The 11209-nt window shown below is 47.1% G+C and overlaps 1 protein-coding gene across 1 annotated transcript in view; it reads left to right on the top strand.

The window, feature by feature from the left end:
* The first annotated feature begins 6348 nt into the window (after positions 1-6348).
* The window catches only part of LOC129387218 (uncharacterized), a 50901-nt gene continuing 46040 nt past the window's right edge, over positions 6349-11209 (top strand). The window contains exon 1 of the mRNA XM_055075979.2: positions 6349-6785. Coding sequence (XP_054931954.2) covers positions 6388-6785 — 398 coding nt within the window. The 5' untranslated portion in view covers positions 6349-6387. The remainder of the gene's footprint in view (positions 6786-11209) is intronic.

Below are 11209 nucleotides of genomic sequence, written 5' to 3'. Positions count from 1 at the left end.
GACGCCAACAGCGTCTCTGTCTGCACGGTGCATCACGGGATGCGCGGAGCCTATATAATACCTGTGCCTCACGGGCGAGGTTAATGCAATTATAATTTTAATAGCTTAAGTTTCTTAATGCCATTATATTTCGATCGCTGCTACAAGCGCATACCTAATGACATTACGCGTTGCGATGGCGATAGCTGCAGTGAAACGGTTGTTTGCTTGCCAATCGCAATACAATAAAAGCAGTTATCTAGGGAGCAGATGTTTAAGAAATGGCATGAGAAACATTATTCGGCGTATTGTATGTAGCTTACTTCAGGAATGTCATTGTTGCACCCAGCCGTAAACTGTTTGAAGCCAAAGCTAGCTCGTCGGCCAATCTATAGCGCAGCCAAAGCATTGAAATTGAAAAAATAGCGCTCACAGCTTCAAAGCTCTCAAGCAGCAATCCTGAAGAATTTGACCGTGTGCTCCAGTTTGTTCTGGCGTTTGTGCTTCTTTGAGTCGAGCATCGTCGAGCAATTCGAAGGCTTCAGTATTAGGCCAACAAAGCAAGGAGCCGCCGCCGTGCAATCGAACAGCTTCTCCTGGCTAACGCGCTCACGATTAGTGCTCTAGCCGTGAGTAGCAGCAAGGTCGCCTGCTGATCTCTACGAAAATAAAGAGCTTTTAAAAAAAGTTACAAATATATTAGTTCTTTTTATCAACAAGTTTGCTTAATATCGTGAGAATATGGTCACTACGGCCACGGCGGGGACATTGTAAACGAGAGTATGCATTCGACGGCCAAGTCAGTTGTAATAATTGTAAGAACGCACTACGCCGCGACAAAGAGCAATTCTTTTAAAGAAAGTGAAGAATATATTAATTGTTCTTCACTATTATTCCGCTTAGTCTTGTCAGAATGTGGAGACATTGGGATGGAGAGTACCCATTTGACGGCGAAGTGAGTTACGAGAACGCACTACGTCGCGTATGGCTTTAAGCTTTAATGCCATTAAGCATTTCCGTGTGGCACCCCGCGAATGACATTAAAGTTTAAGGCATTAGCCAGTTAATGTCATTTTCTGCGCCCATGTGGCAGGGGTATAAGAGGCGTTCGCTGAATAAAAGAAGGCTCCTCGATCACCCGAAAGACAGCGTCCTGATTGCGTTCTTGGGACACCGGGTCTCATCGCGACACGAGCTTTAATGATACTCTGCATAAGCAAATTCAGCCAGGCATTCGGCTGTACTCAATCAGAAATTTGTGCATTATAAGAATTCAACGTGGAAAAAATTTCGGGATGGCGGAGTAAACGTCCCTGTCGCTTAATCCAAAAGCAGAGACCGCAAACAAAACTAGTTGCGTTCCTCGTTCCTCTTACTTATCCTGCAAACCGCCAAAAAACATAAAGACGTGCAATAGTTCTGTTTCAATCAAAAAGAAGAAAACTTAGATCAGGACGGCCTCCGCAACGGGAAAACTAGGGCACTCAAACATGAAGGAGGTGCTTTGACCACTTCTATGAACTACACAGCTAAATAAGTAGAGTGGGCGTTAAACAATCATAGCAGCTGCTTGCGCCATCGCGCTCTCCAACTGTGGCGTTCTTCAATTCTGTGGCATGGGCGGCAAAGAAAACTCATCGACGATCACGCTACTCCCTAATGCAAAATATGGGCACAGGTCTATACGTGTTTTCATTTCGTGATATATTTGGTGGCGCGGACAATCTGACTCGTGGGGCGCATTGCTAGGGAGCGAAGTGTAGCGCGACTGCCTCGCTAAGTGGGAGAAACAGTGCGTTGGTGACGCGTTGGCGCGATTCACAGCCGCCGCCGCAGATAGACAGCCGCTCATGCAGCGCTTTGTTTCCATATATGGTGTCGCTGGACGCGCTTGCCCCATGCCTCTGACGCCATCTCGTAGCGGTCGTCGCCAAAGAGGCTGTCTTGCACTACGCTTTTTTCTCACGATTTCGCCATACCTCCTCCTCCGCTTCCGCCTCATGGTTCCGCTGCACCCTCCTCCTGCGTTTTCCTCCTCGCGCTCTCTTCGCTATCACCGTCTTTCACCCTCCCCCCCCCCCCCCCTACCCCCGCTGCGCTCCGCGTTCACTGTTTCATCCTTCGCTATGCCCGTTCACTCGGCTATGACGAGGGACGCCGACGCTAAACGCATGAACGGGCGACTAAGTCCTGCGCTCTAGAAAGGCATATCATCAGAGAGGGCGATTAATCTTCGGCTGGCAGTGCGCTGGTCCGAAGCTCGAGTAATCGCCGGACTATGAGAGTATTTCTTGTTTCTTTATTTGCAAATTTCTACCAAAAGGTTTTGGAATTCCAGCAAGGATGCCGGTGGACATCAATATGATCAGGAAAGTGAGTCCATTAACAGCGAACGCTCTCAACTTACATAAACCATCGAAGATAATTGTTTAAAACCAGTTGCATAGCTCTTGTGAACAGCATAAATCAAATGGACACAAAGCATTACATACGACATACGCTACTGTCGTCGCTAACGATGTTTGATTATTGGGACAGGACTGCGGCACGTGGGCAGGACTTCGCCGTTTTGGTAGATCCAGCATACGAGCGTTTACGAAGCTGGCGGCGGCGACTCGACGGAATAAGGACGACGGAAATGATGATAGCTCTACTACGACGATGGTATCATGATGAAGAGGGCGCCCCGACAACGGAAATCACGACAGCGTGACGCCAACAGTGCCACGCTGTGGCCTGACAACACCCGACTTACAAAGAGCCTGATGACAATGGCAAGACAACGTCGGCACACTGACACTTAGTTCTCCACTCGCTTCCTCCGTCCGTCAAGAACAGAATACTCCTCCTCCGGCTTGCAAGTATACAGATTCTACGCACTGTGGGAGTCGTTCCAAACAAACCGGTTGTGAGCCGGCAAGATGAAACGGCGTATCTCGGCAAGATGCGAGTTGCAGAGTTCGGTGGCGATGGCGCCCCGCATTATTGTACCGCAGCCTTCAGTCAAGTGGTCGGAAAAGCTTGACACGTACAGCGCCACCCCCGGCCACAACTAAAAATTTTGACGGCAGAAAGTTATCACGAGAGCCCGTGCATCGCAAGAAGTTGGTTGCATTGGCACGAGAGAAGTACGCGGGCGATCGAGGATGGAAACTCTTCCGATCACGAAAGCTAAGAGAAAAATAAATCCATTCTCTTTAAAAACGCGCGGCGCTCCGCGTATGCTCAAACTCCGCGCTTAATATCCGCAATTGGTATAATTTATCTCTCAGCCACACCGCCGATGCTACAGCAGGGAAGAGAAATACAAGCAGACACAGTATCACGATGACTGTCGACGCTTTTGCAATTAGCATTCAAGTAATTAATAAAGGGATAATCCCACATCCACCCGTTCAAAGCCTTGCTACAAAGGAAACTGATACCGGTTGCTCGAAAGAAAATCCTCGCAGTTGAAGAAAAATTCGTCCTGGTACAGGACTCGAACCCGGGACCACCGCCTTTCCGGGGCAGCTACTCTGCCATCTGAGCTAACCAGGCGGCCTGCAGATGGCAGGGCGAAGTCTAATTTGTCAACGACTCGAAGCAAAGGCAAGAGTTTGACGTAATAGTTCTGCGGAAGCCCGCAAGATGGAGAGAAGTAATTAATAAAGGGAAAATCCCACATCCACCCGTTCGTAGCAATTGCTACAAAGGGCGGCGAGTCCCGGTCCAGTACGAATTTTTCTTGAACTGCGAGGATGTTTTTTTTTTCGAGGAACCCGTATGGGTTTCCTTTGTAGGAATTGCTACGAACGGGTGGATGTCTGATTTTCCCTTTATTAATTACTTCTCTCCACCTTGCTGGTTTCCGCCGAACTGTTACGTCAAAAACGTTCAAGTAATGTAGCGACACAGTACACGTAGCGACACACGACGCAGTGACGACGACGGAATGACGTCAATAAAACGAGGAAGCCGGTATGGCAATGCTGGCATGAAATTAATTTGATGACGATGGCTGTATGTCTGGCTCTTTGGCGATTGAGAGGTTTGGCGCGTTAGGCGAGCCCACATAGAGAAATAAACATTGATTGATGAAACAGCTAGCAAAAACTAATGCTTGAAAGCCCGAGGCGGACAGCCCCTCTAGTCCAGGAAACCACAGAAGATTACCGCATTAGCACTGGCCACCAGGATTCGCAGGTCTTTAGTTATCGACGCAGCGAGCAGTGCCGCCCGTGAACGTTTCAATGAAGTTGCTGATGGTTTATTCAACCCGCCGTGGTCGCTCAGTGGCTATGGTGTTGGGCTGCTGAGCACGAGGTCGCGGGATCGAATCCCGGCCACGGCGGGCGCATTTCGATGGGGGCGAAATGCGAAAACACCCGCGTACTTAGGTTTAGGTGCACGTTAAAGAACCCCAGGTGGTCGAAATTTCCGGAGCCCTCCACTACGGCGTGCCTCATAATCAGAAAGTGGTTTTGGCACGTAAAACCCCATAATTTAAAAAAAAAAATTGTTTATTCAAAGGCTTCTTCTAGGACATATCAGTGTTTTTTTTTCTTCTTATCGGCTTGGCGGTGCTAACTGCGTGTCATCATGGTCCGTGGAGCCTTCTTGGTGTGGACACCCCAAGGCCATACGAGGCAGTGTATCTGGGACGTTACAGAAAGGGCAAATCTAGAGGAAGTGTGGCGGGTGCATGCGGATATTTTCTGGGTATAAGTGTTGGTATGAAGGCGACGGAAGGCGGGTGCTCCTTCTTTGCAGAAATGTGGGTGTGGCGGGGCATACAGCCGCCGTTCAAGATGTTAATTCTGGAGGATTGCTGAATAGCTTATAGGAAGGGATGTCTTCCTCCTTTCTTGCCGGTTGGACCCCGCACAAAAGCGTGGCGGGCGCGTCCTCGGGACACAGCGTGTGTTGCTTGATTTCCCACCATCCGTTCGTGTCCTGAGGTCCAGTCTAAGCGAATTTCCGGAGGTTGGTCATGATCATCATCAGCGGCAGCAGCAACAACAGCAGCTGCTGCTGCTAACGCTGCTGTTGTTGTACCTCAACTCCTCTATACTGCTGCTACTGCTTTCTCTTAACTCCCGCCGCACATGGACCTTTGCTGTCTTAAAATACAAAACTATAGTGCAAATTCACCTGCGTGTGCTGCTATCCGTTTTTTGTATATACAAGTCCCGCTTCAAAAAGTAAACCAAACTTTGTAAGTTAACGCTGTGTCGGCTTCGTTCCTTTCAGTTTCTTAGTGCGCTAAAGAAAGATTTTCCTATGCGGCGAATGGCTTCCTGTAAACTAAAGGACGTTAAAATTCCAATTAAACACGAAATTACAAAAGTTTGAACGGCTTCCTTTATTATTTTTTTTAATATTATAACTTATAGTGGCTTTGCTTCGAAGTCGCAGTGCAGCTGAGAGCGCAAGAGCCAATCTGCAAGGGCAAAACACTGTTCTAAAGCTCGTTGTTCCTGCGTATCCCAACACCGGCACGCGCAAAACTTTTTGGAACCCCTATTCTGAAACTCGTATTGTTGTTGTCCTTACTGCTGCTGTTATTGCTGTTGCTTAAACGGAAACAAACCGGACACTGAATACAAATGTTTTTTTTTTCTTGAAAACAGATTACTCGAGCGCATCAGCGACTGATTATCTAGTACCGCAGGCAACATTGCAAGCCTTTGAGTGCCTGCTGTAGATAAATAAAGCAGCAGCGCATGCGATAGGACAAATGGAAGGATATGGATAGTGCTTCGTCTTTTCTTTTTATTTGTCCTATATCGTATGGGGGTACTCTGTTTAGCTACAACATGTACCAAGCAGCCCAAGTAATCGTTCGTTTAAAGTTCATTATTGCGCACAATACTGCGCCAGTTATCCCGTCACCGCTCTGCATTGTGGGAGAAAGTGAAATTTTTTTATTATTTCATATATTGAGGTGGTATTTCTAGACAAGCTGTCACACATGGCTAAGGCTCATTTTATTTATTTATGATATCATTACTTTGTTTTCTAATAATTTCTTCGTACTGGAAGTATGGTTAAATAACTGCTCAGTACGTGTCTGTACTCGGTGAGTCAATGTCACAATTACCTACTTCACAGGAGATCGTATTCGCAAAAATGAGATGACCTAACATTTCGATAGCCACATCTAAGCCGTTTCGTTTACGCCTATTCGCGCCTATTGTCTCAGGCGGTAAAAGACGCCAGTCATGTTATCGAAGAATTACAACTTGTTAATTGTAACTTTCCGGCCTGGTCCCTGTTGACATTTTCTCTTTTTGCATACGGCGCGCTAGGGCGAGCCCTAATTTTCCCGTTGGCGACAAAGACGACAACGAGGGCATTTTCTCGCTCAAGCGAAGCCAGTACCGGCAAGGTTCAGAAAACACCGAAGCAACTCTGCACCGTCGCATCATGTACTCTCCGTACTCGTCGCCACGCGGACCCCGATACGCCAATACATCGCGCCCTTTCAGCGCGTCTGTGTCACCCGTGTACTCGACTTCCCGCCGGTCCATGTCTCCGAGGATGCAGCTGACGCCAGGCCGCGCGACCACCTACCGCATGCCAAACTCGGCGTATTCGCCCCCTCCGACCTACTCAAGATCCGGGATGCCGCCGGTGACGGCGTCCTCCAGCACGTCTCCGTCGGGATCGCTCCGGTCGCTCACCATGGTGGCACGACCGAGGGGCAGCGCTGTGGATCAAGTTCAGCTGTTCCGGTCCTCGTCCCGCTCCCCCTCCCGATCCCCTTCCAGATCCGCGTCCATGTCCTTGTCGCCGTCGCAGCATTCCCGTTCGAGGATACCGTGGTAAGCGCACCCTTCCTTTAGAACCCGATTGTCAACACCTCTATAGTGGCGACCTCATAACACTCAATTAACCTATTAAAGTAGCGCACCCAAACGTCTTTGAGTACTTGAAGCCCCACGCTGAAAGCTTTTGACACCCTTAAACGTGGAATGGCGCACGAAATGCCCTTGACACACCCTTATTTCCGGCAGTATTTTTTTAAATAGGTGCGTAACTTTAACGAAAACTCACGTTTTCGTGAACGTTAAGGCGTTTAAGAGTGTACACTGTAAACGGAAATAACTCCCAGTCGAGGCCTGTCCTCTAGCGACCCCCCGGTTGGGAGTTTATTACGCTCCTTGTGATCGGAGTAGAATTTTAACTTTGTGCGAGAGGAATTTTTGCGTGTAACCATGGGAGTTTTTTGGTCTTTTCTTTATTTTTGGCTTTGCAATGGACGGAGCTTTTTTGAGGTGCAATGGGAGTATTAAAAAAGGTACAGCGTTAGTTTGCGTGAACATTCTTATATGCAGAGGCTATACTGCTCAAATTTCGAAATATACAATATACGGCGTTAAATTTAACGAAGCAAGTAAGTGAAAACACATAAATCATGACATCCATAAACATTTCAGAAACGCCCAATGCAGAACTTTGAAAGACATCCGACGTACAAGCGATACTCAAGAAACAACGCTGCGAGTATATATAGCCACGATACTGTGTGCCTCGAAACCGCCTAGGTAGCAGCTGTGCTGTTTTCAGAATTACGACTCACATGCTGATTCATACGAGATCTGCTTCTCTAAAATTGACAGAATACCTTAATCAACACTATACTGTTAATTCAGAAGTGAGAGAAAAAAATAATGGCGTAATTTTTCAAAATTAGCATGCCATTCTTTGAGTGCTTAAGCGACTTCGCACACTGCCAGCGTTCGCGGCCAAAAAGTAGTGCGTTAGTTACAGTAAGCAAGAAAAATGTAAGTGCGCGTGCCTCATAGCAAAATTAAATTTTTTGCGATACAGTGGTGACGTAGCAAGAAATTATTACGTGTGAGCATGACCCACAGCAGCCAACGTAACACCGAAAAGTGCGCAATCATACATTTTCTACACCGCACTACTTGCTCAGCACCCAAAACAATCTCTCGGTTGTGAAAAGGAGATACATCGCTGATCTGTCGAGTGAATCCTTAATTTAATGTTAATGTTAATGCATTAATGTTAATGTTAATGCATAATGTTAATGCAATATCGGAAGCAACGACGTGACCAAAACCTATATGCGCGATAGCAATTCTATTCACATCGCTCAGTAAGAAGTTTTATTTACAGTACGCATACTTATGTCTATACCGTTTTTCTTCGGGCGAGAATATCCGTTCACGGATACATAAAAACAGTTGCTTGCACTCCGGTCTTTCTCACTGGCAACACAGCACCACAACAAAATTTGGGTACGCCATTCGTGTGCGACTAACACGAACGTCGTCGCTCGAAGAGTGGCTGCTGTTGCCATTGCTACGCGGTCCTTTCAAAGATTACACCGGACGTTGAGCAGCATGCAACCAAAAGGACATAAAAGTCGCATTTCACGTACTGAAGAACACAAGACAGGGTCACGCAGCACGAAAACACAGTCAGAACTTGAGCCGACATCACGTGCCAGCGAGCAGCTTCGGCTTTTTCCGCACTTGAAAACGTTGCTCTTGCATTCATCGTGGTCAGCAAAGTGATCAGAGCTAACGTACTTGAAGCTGAGATACTGTGAGCATCAGGCACGCCTGTAACACTTTGTGGAAGGAAATACCGGAAACAAATTGACTAATCGCTGTCACGTAACGACACTTCACAGATGTAAACAAACCGTCAGCCATGAGCACCGCTGACTCCGCCGAATCCGCCCGGTCGCTGTCGAGGAGCACAGCCTCATGGAAAGCGCCACATGACCAACCTGTTTCGGCGAAGGGGAGTTTTTTTTAAAACTTCCTGTCGGAGTTTTCACAGGAGAACAAGATTTTGAAGCGGAGTAAAATCGCGTCATGTCGCCTTATTACTCCCGCAGCTAGCGAATGGAGTGAAACGAGGGAATGGCACTGTTTTGCTCGCATACATCGGAGTAAATAATCGAGAAGGGCAGGTTTTAGGGCACATCACCTGTTAAAATCTCCCAGGTGGGTTTATTTTCGTTTACAGTGTACGAAGGACATATTTCGTTAGACATAATAAGACTGTAAAGGCGGAGGGGTGTTTTATTTTGGCAATGCAGGAAAGATGATATTATAAAATCATTTTTGCAGATCTGTCTTAAGGTAACGCACAATTAAAAATTCTGTTGCTCGCTAACGCACAATGGCAAGCACTAAAAGTTCGGCAATTGTCCGCAGGTGACCGTGCACATATTCATGACACTCAGGCACTCACCTTTCTAAGTGATGCCCTCGAATTCGCGGCTATACATACCGATTAGGCGGCTCATAATTATGTCTCTAGAAGTGTGCTGCAACTCGTAAGAGAAGTCAGAAGCAAGCTGTGCTGCATGTGATATGTTTGCTGTGTAGTGTGCGCTTTTCGATCAAGATTTACCAACGTGTTTTAGATTATAAGTTGGTGAGTTAGTGCCAAAACGCCAGCCTCGTCGCATTGTGTTCTTGATTTCGCTTGTTTAGAAAATGTTCAGTTAGGTTACAAGGGATGCTTCAAAACATATAGATAGATTGTAGTGCCTTGTTAAATTATAATTTTACTCCTGCCTGAATAGTTTAATTTTCTCATTACGCCCACCAATATCTCAAACTGGTAAGGCTATAGCGTTGCGCATTCCACTATCGCAAAGGACATATCTCCAGTGTGACACCCATTTCGAATGGAAGGAATTATGTACATGATAAAGCACTCCTATAATTGCAAAATTGTTTATAGTGCAGGCACTGCTTGCATGATTCTGCATACCTTTTGCTGTTTTCTTTACACCCGGTAGATTTGGTCCCCTAGCATTGAGTCCCATATTTGTAAAACTACTGGTTGTTTCTACAGCTCTCAGAACAAAGGCTTAAAAAGAGAGATTAGAAGGACTGCACTTTGAGTAGCAAGTGGCCTGTCACTGATCGGAACAACGCCTTTTTAAAGACAACAGGTCTTTCTCTCGTGCATGGTCATCAATGCGACAGATCACCACTGCCATTATCTATCAACGGCACTTGAACTTGCGCTGTTGCCTTTTTAAATGTACTTTATTCTGATCAGTAAAAGGCCAGTTGCTAGTAAGGTCACGGTACTGTCGTTTCTGTACCCTTTTTAGTATTTGTCCTTCGCGCTCCAGAAATAATGAACGAATACCCCCAACTCACTTATGTTACCTTTCGTCTAAACTATATTCAAGTTGACACTATCAGGGAACGCTACAGAGGCTAGAAATACTTACCTCACTGATCGCATCTGCGACAAAAGATATTGCGTCACATATGATAGCATGATATCGCTAAACGTAACGCGAGTTGATGTAACGAAAAGTTCGCGATAAAATTCGACGTAAAATGTGATTAGGATTGCACCAATGTAGCGACGCATCGTATTGCAACCGCCTAAATGCGTTAGATATGTCACACGTACAGCAGCCATTCTTCTCTCTCGCCCTTTCCTCTGCCCATGCTTCCCCGTCAAGTGACACCGTCGTGAAGTCCATGCGTGGCGCGTGTCTCAAGACATTCGGGCAAGATTGGCAGTATATTGACACGTGTCACGTTTATCTTTTCCGGGTGACCGCTTGTCACCGCCTAAGAAGTGTTATCGCACAGCGCAGGACGCTCTTGCTTGCATGCATCGGAAGTTTCTGGGATGTTATCGATGGTCCCATCCGCAGACTGGTCACCGAACCTTCTGTAATCTGATTGCATGTACGCCCGACGCGAATAGTGTAGAACTTTGTGGAAGACACGCGGGTCCCAGTGATTACTCTGGAACGTTCCACGACTGGTGTATAAAAGCCGACGCGCTTGACCCGCTGATCAGATTTTCGACGATCGCCGTGTGTGTTCGCCGCTATCGTTGTTCTTTAAGTGTAGCCTGGTTTTGAGGGCACAAATTCGCTCAATAAAATACTGGTGGAGGTGCTTCACGTTCATGTACCGCACGCCCCCAACAAGCCGTAATTCAATCCCGGACCGCAAAGACAACACCGACGTCGTTCCGGAGCATCGGGTAAGCCGCCGGCTACAGATACTGCCCCTGGAACACGGTCTTCTGCTAGAGACGACCAACAAGATCGTCCAAGAGGATCGTCCAGACACGACCAAGCAGACAGCCCCAATGGCAGCCGCACCTTCCCCAATAGTTCTGCACCAGCCCAGGGAACCACCGACGTTCCGCGGTTCCACATTCGAGGACACGGAAAGCTGGCTGGAGACGTCTCAGAGGGTCGCTACGTTTCACAGTTGGAAGA

This window comes from Dermacentor andersoni, chromosome 2, assembly GCF_023375885.2.
Source record: "Dermacentor andersoni chromosome 2, qqDerAnde1_hic_scaffold, whole genome shotgun sequence".
NCBI classification, from domain to species: Eukaryota; Metazoa; Arthropoda; class Arachnida; order Ixodida; family Ixodidae; genus Dermacentor; species Dermacentor andersoni.
Note: the sequence above shows the minus strand (reverse complement) of the source record. Positions and strands in the feature narration are given on the sequence as shown.